General features: G+C 40.1%; 2 protein-coding genes across 2 annotated transcripts in view; both read left to right on the top strand.

Moving 5' to 3' along the window:
* Window positions 1-13,045, top strand: part of TXNDC12 (thioredoxin domain containing 12) — a 32,803-nt gene that overhangs the window by 11,221 nt on the left and 8,537 nt on the right. The window contains exon 2 of the mRNA XM_059374724.1: window positions 8,679-8,739. Coding sequence (XP_059230707.1) covers window positions 8,679-8,739 — 61 coding nt within the window. The remainder of the gene's footprint in view (window positions 1-8,678; window positions 8,740-13,045) is intronic.
* On the top strand, window positions 10,637-12,460 carry KTI12 (KTI12 chromatin associated homolog). The gene has a single exon (XM_059376601.1). The coding sequence runs from the start codon at window positions 10,855-10,857 to the stop codon at window positions 11,917-11,919; it is 1,065 nt and encodes a 354-aa protein (XP_059232584.1). The 5' UTR covers window positions 10,637-10,854; the 3' UTR covers window positions 11,920-12,460.

The raw sequence follows: 13,045 nt of genomic DNA, 5'->3' as shown, positions 1-13,045 counted from the left end.
ATTTTTTTAGCTTTATAAAATCACTTATCTCACAAATTCTCCCCTCAGGATCCAGTAATTGTTTATCTCTCTCTCAGCTTCTTTACTCTCCATCATTTGGTCTACTATATCACTAATTCTCTCTTCTGCCTCATATATCCTAGTAGTTAGAACTTCCACTTTTTATTGTATCTCATTAAAAGCCTTCTTGATTTTGACTTTTTGTGATTTTAGTTCTTTTATTTCTCAAGAAAGAGATTCTTTAGTGTCTTTTATGGTTTTTTCAAGCCCAACTGGTATCTTTTTTTTTTTTTTAAGATTATTTATTTATTTGACAGAAAACAGAGATCACAAGTAGGCAGAGAGGCAGGCAGAGAGAGAGAGGAGGAAGCAGGCTCCCTGCTGAGCAGAGAGCCCGATGTGGGGCTCAATCCCAGGACCCTGGGACCATGACCTGAGCTGAAGGCAGAGACTTCAGCCCACTGAGCCACCCAGTCGCCCTGAGCCCAACTTTATAATCATCATTCTGAACTCTAGTTCTGACATCTTACTAATGTCCATACTGATTAGGTCCCTAGCAGTTAGTACTACCTCTTGTTCTCTTTTTTGAGGTAAGTTTTTCCATCTTGTCATCCTGTCCAGAGTAGAATAGATGAACAAGAAAACAAAATATTAAAATGGCAACAACAACCCTAGAGAAGTATGCACCAAACAAATCAGAAAAGACACAAAATCAAAAAAAATAAAAAAATAAAAAGAGACTATAATCAGACAGATGAACAGAACAGAGCAATATACTGGATCCTGTGTGTATTTTGGTGTTTTTGTTAGAGAACTAGATCCCCAAATTGTAAAAGAAAAACTTATGTATGTATAAACATAAAATTAAATATAGTGGAAGAATAGAATGTAACTGTAAAAATGAAAATTAAAAGACACACACACAAAGAAAAAAGGAATAGAAATAGACAGATGAACAGAACAGAGCAATACACTATATCCTGAGTGTATTTTTGGTCTCTTTTTTGGAAGAAACTACATCCCAAAATTGTAAAGGAAGAAAAACTTATATAGATACAAAAATAAAATGAAATACAATGAAAGGATAGACTTTAAGTGCAAAAATGAAAATTAATAAAGATTTTTAAAAAGAGTTAATAAAATAAGCTATTGGTTGAAAAAGGAAAGAGAACCAAAAAATTAAAATTGAAAGACTAAATAATCGTGAAGGGAAAAAACCCGATATATATATATATATATTACTATTTTCCTTTCATGCTGGAGTTTTGCAGTTCTGTGTGGTTGTTAAAGTTGGTTTTTAGCCAGATGTTCTTGCTAATCTTCTGTGGGAGGGGCTTGTTGCACTGACTTTCAGATGTCTTTTCCCCGGTGGAACTGCAGGTCCTTTCCAGGTGAATTGTTTCAAACTATACCTCTAGGCTTACTCTTAGGGATAATGCAGGAGGGCAGCTACGCACATGTTGGATCACTGGGAAAACATGTTAATTAGTAATCAGGAGATCTAAATTTTGGTTGTGGCTTACTATGTAGTTTTTGGGTAGCCTTTTCTTTTTTTTCTTTCTTTCTTTTTTTTTTTTTTTTGAAGATTTTATTTATTTATTTGACAGACAGAGATCACAAGCAGGCAGACAGGCAGGCAGAGAGAGGGAGAGAAGGAAGCAGGCTCCCTGCAGAGCAGAGAGCCCGATGCGGGACTTGATCCCAGGACCCTGAGATCATGACCTGAGCCGAAGGCAGCGGCTTAACCCACTGAGCCACCCAGGTGCCCCAGCTTTTTCTTTTTCCTAGGCCTTCCTAATATGAGAGGATTGCATTAATCTCTAGGTTTGTGCTTCCTAATAAAGTAGCACTAGCCACATATCACTCCTAAGTTTTAAATTAATTAAAATTATAAATTCATCTTTAAAGTTGTGTCAGCCAACTGACACTGTCAGCCAGCAGTCAGCCTGTGTCAGGTATTCAGTAGCTACTTGTGGCTAGTGGCTATCTTGAATAGGGTAGGTATAGAACATTTTCATCACTGTAGAAAGTTCTATTGAATGGTGCTTGAACAGGGTGTCTTTTAGTAAAACCTCCTATGACTTTTAGCTCTGTCAGCTAGCTTCTTAGTAGCTCAGATGTATGGAGAAATTTAATTTTACCTGATACTAATCTAGCTTCTCTGACTTTCTCTTGGGTGACATTTGCCCAATACATAGTTTCAATCAACTTACTTTGAACTTTTTCAAGTTCCTGTTTTAAATCTTTTTTTTATTTTTTTAAGATTATTTATTTATTTATTTATTTGTCAGAGATCACAAGTAGATGGAGAGGCAGGCAGAGAGAGAGAGACAGAGGGAAGCAGAGCAGAGAGCCCGATGCAGGACTCGATCCCAAGACCCTGAGATCATGACCTGAGCCGAAGGCATCAGCTTAACCCACTGAGCCACCCAGGCGCCCTCAAGGGTAGTTTTCTGTTTTGTTTTGTTTTTTAACTAAATTCTGACAATTTCTTTTAACTTTAACTTAATAAGTTAAATAAATAAGTTTAGCCTACTTATTTTTATGTGATTATTAACAGAGCTGGTCTCTTTAAAAAAAGATTTTATTTATTTATTTAAGAGAGCACGAGGGCTTGGGGGAGGAGCAGAGGGAGAGGGACAAGCAGACTTTGTTCTGAGTGTGCCTTCTGACACAGGGCTCCATCTCACAACCCTGAGATCATGACCTGAACCAAAATCAAGAGTTGGACACTTAACCGATTGAGCCACCCAGGCACCCTGACAGAGCTGGTCTTATTTCTTTCATCCAGTTTGCACTGCATTTTTTACAAGCTTTGTGCCTTTTTTCTTCCCTTTTCTTTAGGGATTGAGTATTTTATTGTTCTTTTTTGTTTTATCTCCATTATTAGTTTGAAAGTTGGTTCTCTAGTTCTGTTCTTTTGGTAGTTACTTTTTTTTTTTTTAAGATTTTATTTATTTGACAGAGAGAGTGACATAGTGAGAGAGGAAACACAAGCAGGTGGAGTGGGAGAGGGAGAAGCAGGCTTCCTGTGGAGCAGGGAGCCTAACTCGGGGCTCAATCCCAGGACCCCAGGATCATGACCTGAGCTGAAGACAGCTGCTTAACAGCTGAGCCACCTAGGCCCCTTAGGTGGTTATTTTTGAAATTTTACTTGCATACTTATAAAATCTAACATTAATATCTTAACCCTCCAATGGTAAGAGGGTCTTAAAACATTTCAACTTAAGTTTTCCCCTCTTTACTTACAAGCAGGTATTCAGGGCTTTACTTTTGTCTTTTAACTCTACAAATTGACCATTAGCATTCTTTGTACAGATAATATTTAGATTTATCTACATGTTTGTCAGTGTATTTGCTCACTACTCCTTGTACCTAGGTTTTCTTCTGGAATCATTTTCTTCCTGAAATATGCCCTTTATTCATTCTTTTAGTTTCTCTGTTTATTCTCTCCAAGGGGATTATTTCATATTTCCCTTTGTCTTGGGAAGTTATTTCCCAGTACTTCCTCTACAATCTTTGCTCTCACCAGGTGACCATGCTTCCTACGTAACAGAAAACAGAAGCAGTTGGAAGAGGACTTTCAAAAATTGTCATAACTACATCTACCCACCTTCTAGCACGACCCTGAGATCATGACCTGAGCCAAATTCAGGAGTCTGATGCTCAACTGACTGAGCCACTGAGGTGCTCCTGAAACTCTAGCATTTTTATACTAGCTTTCTTTGTCTACTCAGTACCTCTTGGCCTCTTCACATTTTCTCTCTTCTTATCTCTCTGTGCTGTAGTCTGGCTAACTTTGATTTATCTCTCCACTTGTCTCTAATTTGCTCTTTCAACCTATCCATTGAATTTAGTTTTTAAAAGAATTTTTTTAAAGTTCATTTATTTAAAAAAAAGTTTAATATTTTAAATCTCTATACCCCACATGGGGCTCAAACTCAACCCCGAGATCAAGAATCACTCACTCTTCCACCTGAGTCAGCCAGGCACCCCTCCATTGAAATTTTTTTTAAGTTACAGAATTTATTTTTTGAACAGTGTAATGTCTATAAAAAAAAATTGAGGTGAGAATAGAGTTACCTCACTTTCACTACCCCCAGTTTTCTCTATTATTAACATCTTACATTTGCATGGTACGTTTGTTAAAATTGATGATCCAGTATTGATACATTATTATTAACTAAAGTCCATGGTTTACATTAGGGTTCACCTTTGTGCTGTACATTCTATGGGTTTTGACAAGTGTATAATGAGATATGTATGAATTTGCTAGGGGTGCCATAACAGATTCTACAGACTTCGTTAAACAACAGAAATTTATTTTCTCAAAATCTGGAGACTAGAAGTTCAAGATCAAGTTGTTGGAAGGATTGGTTTCTACTTGTAGATGGCTGTCTTTCTGTGTCTTCACTTGGTCTTCCCTTTATATGTGTCTATGTCCTAATCTCTTTGTAGGACAGCAGTTAAAATGGATTAACACCCACACTAATGACCTCATTTCAGTTTAATTACCTCTTGAAAAACCCTGTCTCCAAATATAATCCTGTTCTAAGGTATGTGGTTTAGGACTTCAACAGACCAATTTGGTGGGGTAGACACAATTTAGTCCATAATAACATATATCTGCCATTACAGAACATACAGAATAGTCTCACTGCTATAAAAATTCTGTGTTCCACCTACTCATCCCTCCCTCACTTGTGAACCCCTGGCAACCACTGATCTTTTTACAGTCTTCATATTTTTGCTTTTTTCAGAATGTCATGTAGTTGGAATCATATATAGCCTTTTCACGTTGACATTGTTCACTTAGCAATATGCATTTAAGTTTCCTCTGTGCCTTTTTGTGGCTGAATAGCTCATTTCTTTTTATTACTGAATGTCCATTGATTTTATATTTCAAGATTTTTCTTTTCTTTCTTTTAAAGATTTATTTATTTATTTATTTGACAGACAAGTAGGCAGAGAGGCAGGCAGAGATAGAGAGAGAGAGAGAGAGAGCAGACTTCCTGCCGAGCAGAGAGCCCGGTGTGGGGCTCAATCCCAGGATCCTGAGATCATGACCTGAGCCGAAGACAGAGGCTTTAACCCACTGAGCCACACAGGCGCCCCCCCACCTCCCTTTTTTGAGACAAAGAGAGAAAGGGAGGCAGGCAGGGGCAAAGGGAAAGGGAGAAGGAATCCCAGGCAGGCTGTATGCCCAGTGTGGAGCTCAGTCTTACGACCTAAGATCATAATCTGAGCTGAAATCAAGAGCCAGACACTTGACCAACTGAGCTACCGAGGAACCCCCCCCCCCCATTTTTTTTTTTAAAGTAGGCTCCAAGCCCAATGTGGGGCTTGAACTCATAACCCTGAGACCAAGGGTCAGATGCTCCACCAAATGAACCACCAGGCACTCCTATATTTTTAATTTCCGAAAGTTCTGTTTGGTGACTTACAGATTTGCCTGTTCATTCCGTGTTGCATTCCCATTTTTGTGATCCCTTGTGTTATTTCTTCAAATGTTCACACGTAGTTATTTTATATCCTATGGCTGATAATTCTAGTATGTGAGTCCTTAAAAGTCTAAATCTATTTGTTGTTTTTGCTGATTCTTAATTGTGGTGGCTTGTTTTCTTACATGCGTGGGGATCTAGGATTGTGAACTCGTAACTGTTTATCTGTGGCTATTCTGGAGGCCTAAACAGGGAAGTACTTTCCCCTAGAAAGACTTGGCATTTATTTATCTGGAAACCTGGGGGTGTTACCACTTTAGTCTTTTTTGAGTTGGTTTATTATCGAGTCTCAGATTTATCTCCTCCATTTTGCTCTATTGTAATGCTTTATCTTCAGATCAGTCTTCCCTTTTGCTTGTGGCTCACTATTCCTCATCTGGTTTTAGCTTATTTTGTGTTTATCCCTGTAAGCTTAGTGAGCACATTCTGGAATTCCATTTTGTCAGGATTTTATTGTTTTGTAGGTGACTATCCCTCCAGACTATCTAGTTGGGCATTCCACCAAAGTAGGATTCAGTTGCCTCAGTTTAAGTGTTGACAGGTAGAATGGTGGGGATTAGTCACATTAGGCACCTTCCAATTCTCCCAGTTTCACTCTCACTTAATCATTGACTCATCAGGTTTAGACTTTGGGCCCTAGGCAAATGACACATTTTCTCTTGGCTAGCAACTCTTGCTGTTGGGAATGAAAAGTGATGATGATTAGTTTGGACACTGCATCCCTTTGCTAATCTGGATGATCTGTTTATTCCTCTGTGGTAACAGTGATGGAAATTTGAATTTATTTCAGGGAAAGAAAAGCCCGAAAGATAGTATAAAAACTGAGATGTCATAAAATTGAAGTTTAAATCCCAGCATGGCCATTTACCAGCTCTGTGACCTGGTACATGTTATATAACTTCTCTGAGCCTTTGAAGTCTCAAGCTGTCAAGAATAACAAACAAAGCTGCTCTTTATTGATCATTTATAAAATGCTAAGCAGTGTACTGATATATATATAGTATTTCTTGTGTAATATTCAGTAACAATCTTATGAGATGTAGATATTATTATACCTATTTTACTGATGAGAAAACAGAAGTATAGGGAAATATAGAAAGTGTTATTCAAGCCAAATTTAAATGAGATAATGTGTATTTAACACAAGTACACATAAGGTGACCAATAAATGACAACATTATTATGATCACTTACATTTTCCAGATATAAAATTAAGTCATTTACCTGATATGGCCTAAATAAGATTCATTTACTCAATAAATATATTTTTTAAGATTTTATTTATTTATTTGACAGAGATCACAAGTAGGCAGAGAGGCAGGCAGAGAGAGGGAGGGAGGGGGAAGCAGGCTTTCTGCTGAGCAGAGAGCCTGATGTGGGGCTCGATCCCAGAACCTGAGATCATGACTTGAGCTGAAGGCTGAGGTTTAACCCACTGAGCCACCCAGGTGCCCCTCAATAAATATTTTTATGGAGCACTTACTATGGCCATGTGTAGTGCTCAATGCTGGGGAAGCTGGAAGGAATAAGATAGATATGGCTTCGGCCCTTAGGGAATTCCCTTTAGAGTGAGGGAGACAGGCACATAAACACAGTTTATGTGTTATATAAACATATATAAATGTGATGTGTTATATAAACACAGTTCAGCCTGGGAAGTGCTGTGATGAGGCAAAAAGGTGGTGTTTGGGAGTTAGAGTAAAATTTTTTAAAAAATATTTTATTTATTTGAGAGAGAATGAGCGCTTGGGCATGATCACAGGAGGAGGGGGAGGGGCAGAGGGAAAAGTAGACTCCCCACTGGGCAGAGAGCCTAATGCTGGGCTCAATCCCAGGACAGTGCGATCATGATCTGAGCTGAAGTCGGATGCTTAACTGAGCCACCCAGACACCCTGGGAGTCAGGGAAGATTTACCAGAAGTAAAGATGCCCTCTAGATTTGTACTTGAAGAATGAATTGGAAGTGAGGGTGGAAGATCAAGGAGGCAGCCAGTTTAAGGAAATGAAAGTAGTTTTGTATATAGGATTTTAAAGATTTTATTTATTTATTCGACAGAGAGAAATCACAAGTAGGCAGAGAGGCAGGCAGAGAGAGAGAGAGGAGGAAGCAGGCTCCCCGCCAAGCAGAGAGCCCGATGCGGGACTCGATCCCAGGACCCTGAGATCATGACCTGAGCCGAAGGCAGCGGCCTAACCACTGAGCCACCCAGGCGCCCTGTATATAGGATTTTAGACAAAGCATAGAAAGTGAGCCTTGGGAGATGGGCAGATTCTGAAAGCCTTTGTAAGTCATGCTACCAGAGTTTAACCTTTCCTTTTAGGTAATTGGAGAGCCTCTGAAACGTTTTTACTCAGCAGAGATGTGATTTTAAAAGATCACTCTGGCAGAAGTGAGGGGAATAATAAGAGTAGCTTTAAATACATTATCTCATTTAATCTTCACACCAACACTAAGAGGTAGCTATTATTATCTTGACTTTAAAGATGAGGAAATTGGGACTTGGAGAATTTGCTACATTCACACATTTAATAGGAAGTGGAGTCACATACCCATGTATTTCTTTTCTTTTCTTTTTTTTTTTTTTTTAAGATTTTATTTATTTATTTGACAGAGAGAAAGATCACAAGTAGGCAGAGAGGCAGGCAGAGAGAGGGGGAAGCAGGCTTCCCGGCGAGCAGACAGCCCAATGCGGGGCTCAATCCCAGGATCCTGAGATCATGACCTGAGCGAAGGCAGAGGCTTAACCCACTGAGTCACCCAGGCGCCCCCCCATGTATTTCTGACCCTAAACCTATGTTGCTGTATTGTATCCAACTAGTAGTGATTTGTATGACCTACTTTGTTTTCTTTATGGAAAATTCTCATTCATTCTTACAGTATTATTTACATACTCGGTGTTAGTTTACAAAGCATTTCACAGCCATTATTTAATCTCCTTAAAACTATGAATTACGTGGTGTCATCTCTATTTTATAGGTATGAAAGAAAACTGAGGCTTGAGGTATGGGACTGTTCATGGTCCCATATACCTAGAAAGTGGTGGAGCTGGGACTTGAACATGAAGCTCTTGACAAAGGAAAGATTTTTTATGCATATTTTATGAATAGGCCACGTTTCTTTTTTGGGTCTTTGTCCTTTGTTCACCAGTGTATGTTTATAAGGCTCTTTCCTTCCAGGTTTTGGAGATCACATTCATTGGAGGACACTAGAAGATGGGAAGAAGGAAGCAGCTGCCAGGTACAAGATATGGTTTAGGTTATTTTTCGGGGAAGGGGTGCCTGGCTGGCTCAGTTGGATAGAGCGTGTTTATGTTATCGGTAAGGCTTCTTACCCAGGTTGGGCCTAGAGATTACTTTTAAAAAAAATACATTCAGTAGGTTATAGATGCTAGCAAAACATTTTCCAGCCATCAACTTAACATTAATTACAGGTGAAGGTTATGCCAAAACAGCCAGAACTGAGTAGTTGCCTGATGATAACACTACTACTACTACTACTACTACTACTACTACTACTACTACTACTAAGTGCTTATTATGCACCAGACACTGAATTATGTGAATTAACTCATTTAATTCTCACAACAGCTCTTCTGTAGTGGGTACTGCTGTTACCTTCATTTTAGAGATGAGAAAACTAAGGCACAGAGCAGTTAAGTAACTTGCTTAAGATTACACAGCTAGTAAATGGTGGAGCCAAGATTCAAACCCAGGCACTCTGGATTCAGAGCCTGCACTCAGCCAGTAAACTATATTGCCTAATAGTCTCAAGTTGAATAGTCTTAACTTTCAATTATTTTTAGTCTATCCACTGATGCAAATAACTGATAAAGGAGGGAGAAAAGACAGAGCAAGGGAGGGAAAGCTAAAGCACTGATTTAAGTGCTTTACATGCATTAATTAATTAATTATATTTATTAAATAAATTATTTAATCCTTATAATCTATGAGGTTCAGCCTTTGAAATAAGAACTGTTTATGGGAGAGGAAATTCAGACACACAATGATTAAATAACTTGTCAATAGATTACACAGCTGGTAAGTGACAGAGCCAATATTTGAATGTTCTCTACTAGAGTATACTGGAGAGACACAGAGACCCACACACTTCTGCACCTACAAAATTACAGTTGACTTTTGGACAATGCTGGGGGGGTTAGGGGTGCTGACCACCCGCTTAGTCAAAATCTGCATATAACTTTCGAGGCCCCAAAAACTTAACTACCAGTAATCTGTTGACTGGAAGCCTTACTGATAACATAAACAATTAACACATAGTTTGTATGTTATATGTATTGCATACTGTATTCTTACAACAAAGTAAGGTAGAGAAAAGAAAATGTTAAGAATATTATAAAGAAGAGAAAATACATTTGTAGTACTGTGCTGTTAAAAAAAAAAAAGTCTGCATTACAAGTATATCTGTGCAATCCAAAACCATAATTTTTCGAGGGTCAACTGTATCTTGTTAGAACAGATCCTACACCTTCATGGCTCTGAGTCTCACACATTCTGTAGAATAGGGTTGCCAGATTTAACAAATAAAAATAAGGATGCCCAGTTAAATCTGAATTTCAGGTAAGCAAGAAGTAATTTTAAATATGTCCTATTCAATATCTGAAACATATTAAAAACATTTTTTTTGTTGCTTTTCTGAAGTTCAAATTTAACTATGCATCCTGTATTTTATTGGGCAGCCTTACCCAGGAGAAAAAATTGTTAGTTTTTCATGTACTAAATCCAACGACTATTCCTCGATAAAGTCTTAAGTAATTTTGAGGGGCAGTTTGTTTTCCTCTTCTCTACTTTTACATACCAATCTACTCTATCCATTATAGTATTATCTTACTCTGCTTATAGGTGCTTGATTTTTCCCATTCAGACCCTTAACCTCCTATAGGGGGAACTGCCTGATGTTCATTAAAGAATTCCCAATCATGGAGAAGTTAAATGATTGAAAAGGTTATTGAGTAAACAGTTACTGAGAGTCACTGGGTATAAGGTATGAAGTGGAACTAACATTTGTGAATGGTCCTTTTCCTTTTGCAAGCTGAATGTAGTGCTGATAGTGCTCATTAAGGCCCTATTAAAAATGGTTGGGCATTGTTTTTGGCCACAGGGAGAATCACATTCTTTTGATGCCTATCTGACATAAATAACTGCTGTCATTCTAGTTAACATCACCTTTCTGAGATAGCAAGTCCTAGAGTTAGTTGCGGTTCCCATAGCAACAATAGATCCTTTAAGCCTCGAGAGGGACAGGAAGTGCAGTTTGCCTTTCCGGCTTGCGTCCGTGACGTTTACGCCCCGGAAGTTGACGCTACGCCGTTGCATATGGCCGCGCCCTGTAAGGATGCCGCTGGTGGTGTTTTGCGGGCTGCCGTACAGTGGCAAAAGCCAGCGCGTGGAGGAGCTCCGTGGGGCTCTGGCGGCCGAGGGCCGCGCGGTGTACGTGGTGGATGACGCGGCGGTGCTGGGCACGGAGGACGCGACCGTGTACGGCGATTCGGCCCGTGAGAAGGCGTTGCGCGGCGCTCTGCGAGCTGCGGTGGAGCGGCGCCTGAGTCGCCACGATGTGGTCATCCTCGACTCGCTTAACTACATCAAGGGATTCCGCTACGAGCTTTACTGCCTCGCGCGGGCGGCGCGCACCCCGCTCTGCTTGGTATATTGCGTGCGGCCCGGCGGTGTGAGCGGGGGACCTCAGGTGGCGGATGCGACAGACAACCAAGGCCAGAACGACAGTGTGAGTTGGAGGCCGCGCACTGAGGAGAGAGGGAGACCTCTGGCGGCTGGCAGCAGTGCCCTCAGGGAACCCCAAACAGTGGACTTTGTAGTTAGTGGAAGAACCCAGGTCAATGTACCTAAGGAACTGGAGCAGGAGAATACCAAGGCGCCAGATCTTCCAGCTCGTGGGACTCCAGACTTCGATAAAGATGCAAAGGGTGATTCAAGTGCCGTATATCCTCCTGAACTTATGGAGGCCCTATCACTGCGCTTTGAGGCTCCTGACTCTCGTAACCGCTGGGACCGGCCCCTCTTCACGTTGGTGGGCTTAGAGGAGCCGTTGCCCCTAGCAGAGATACGGGCTGCCTTGTTTGAGAACCAGGCTCCCCCACCCCATCAGTCTACACAGTCCCAGCCCCTTGCCTCTGGCAGCTTTCTGCACCAGTTGGATCAGATTACGAGCCAGGTGTTGGCGGGATTGATGGAAGCCCAGAAGAGCGCGGTTCCTGGAGACTTGCTTAAGCTTCCTGGAACCACTGAGCACCTGCAGTTTACCCGGGCTTTGACCATGGCAGAACTGAGTCGCCTCCGTCGCCAGTTTATTTCCTACACCAAAATGCATCCCAACAATGAGAACCTGCCTCAGCTGGCCAACATGTTTCTGCAGTATCTGAACCAGAGTCTGCACTAACCAAGCCTCCTGCTTTAACCTCCCCTGCTCTCTGTTTTGCTTGATGGAGTAATCTTACAGTCTGCAGAACATGTTGGTGTGTGGCACTAGAGCTGTTGTGACTGATTTACTTTCCTCTGTGCCAGGCCTTGAGTTTACAGCATAAGTTGAGACTAGAAAAAAAATGGAGAACTGGCTTGGAGATTCTTGGCAAGTTTCTCCAAGGGACAGAGTTCAGGTGGACACGGCTTGTTTAGATTGGGTTCTACTTGGGGTATCACACACTGATGATTTCCCCATCTGAATTGTGAGAGAGCAGACTGGTTGGATGAATTGTTTTAAAACAGTTTGAACAAGAACTGAAGATGGCCCTGTTCATCTGCACTCACTTTGTTCATACCACAAATAAGTTTTTGAGTACTGTGCCTACTTTTTGTTAGTCTATTCTGGGGTCAGGGGTCACAGATAAATCCACTGGTTTTTGTTCTTGGGAAGCTTTGGTTTTAGTGGAAGTGAAAGACTTAACTATTGGATTATTTTATCTAATAAAATCTTTTAGAAGAAGTAAGTCTGTTGGAATCTTTTTCACTTAATGTATCTTAATATTCTTCATGTAATTTACCTAATGTAATATTTAGATATGTGAGTATCACTGTTCTGCCTTTGACCAAAATAGTACTTTGATAGTGCTTAGTGAGAGACTAGATATTTTGGTCTAACTTAGAGTAATTACGACAACTTCTATAACTGTTGAGCTTCATTCTGGTTTTTAAGGCAAATTTCATTTTAAGCTGTTTTTCATTCTTTTATTGATTTCTTTAAACAAATGGTGGATATCTGCCTTGTCAGCATTTGTGATTTTCAGAGATGAATTAGATAGGCTTTGCCCTTGAGAAATTAATAGTTTAGTGAAAAAATCCCTTTATGGGATGAAAAGGGTTGGCAATTGCAAGATGATGACAGAATGCTTTGGAACCCCAGAGGAGGAAAGGACTAGTTAGCTGTTGAGAGAAGGTAGTTTTGCGAAGGCTTCATAGAGGGGTTGATATTTGAACTGTCACTCTAGAACATGGGTCAAAAAGGGTCAAATATCAAATATTTTAGGCTTTGTAGGAGATAAGGTCTCTGTTGCAGCTTATTAATTATA

Source organism: Mustela nigripes, chromosome 14 (assembly GCF_022355385.1).
Source record: "Mustela nigripes isolate SB6536 chromosome 14, MUSNIG.SB6536, whole genome shotgun sequence".
Taxonomy (NCBI): Eukaryota; Metazoa; Chordata; class Mammalia; order Carnivora; family Mustelidae; genus Mustela; species Mustela nigripes.
This window is presented reverse-complemented; position numbering and strand designations above follow the sequence as displayed.

Excerpts from the sequence above, each read along its gene's own strand:
- KTI12 (XM_059376601.1), top strand. The coding sequence starts at position 10,855 with ATGCCGCTGGTGGTGTTTTGCGGGCTGCCGTACAGTGGCAAAAGCCAG.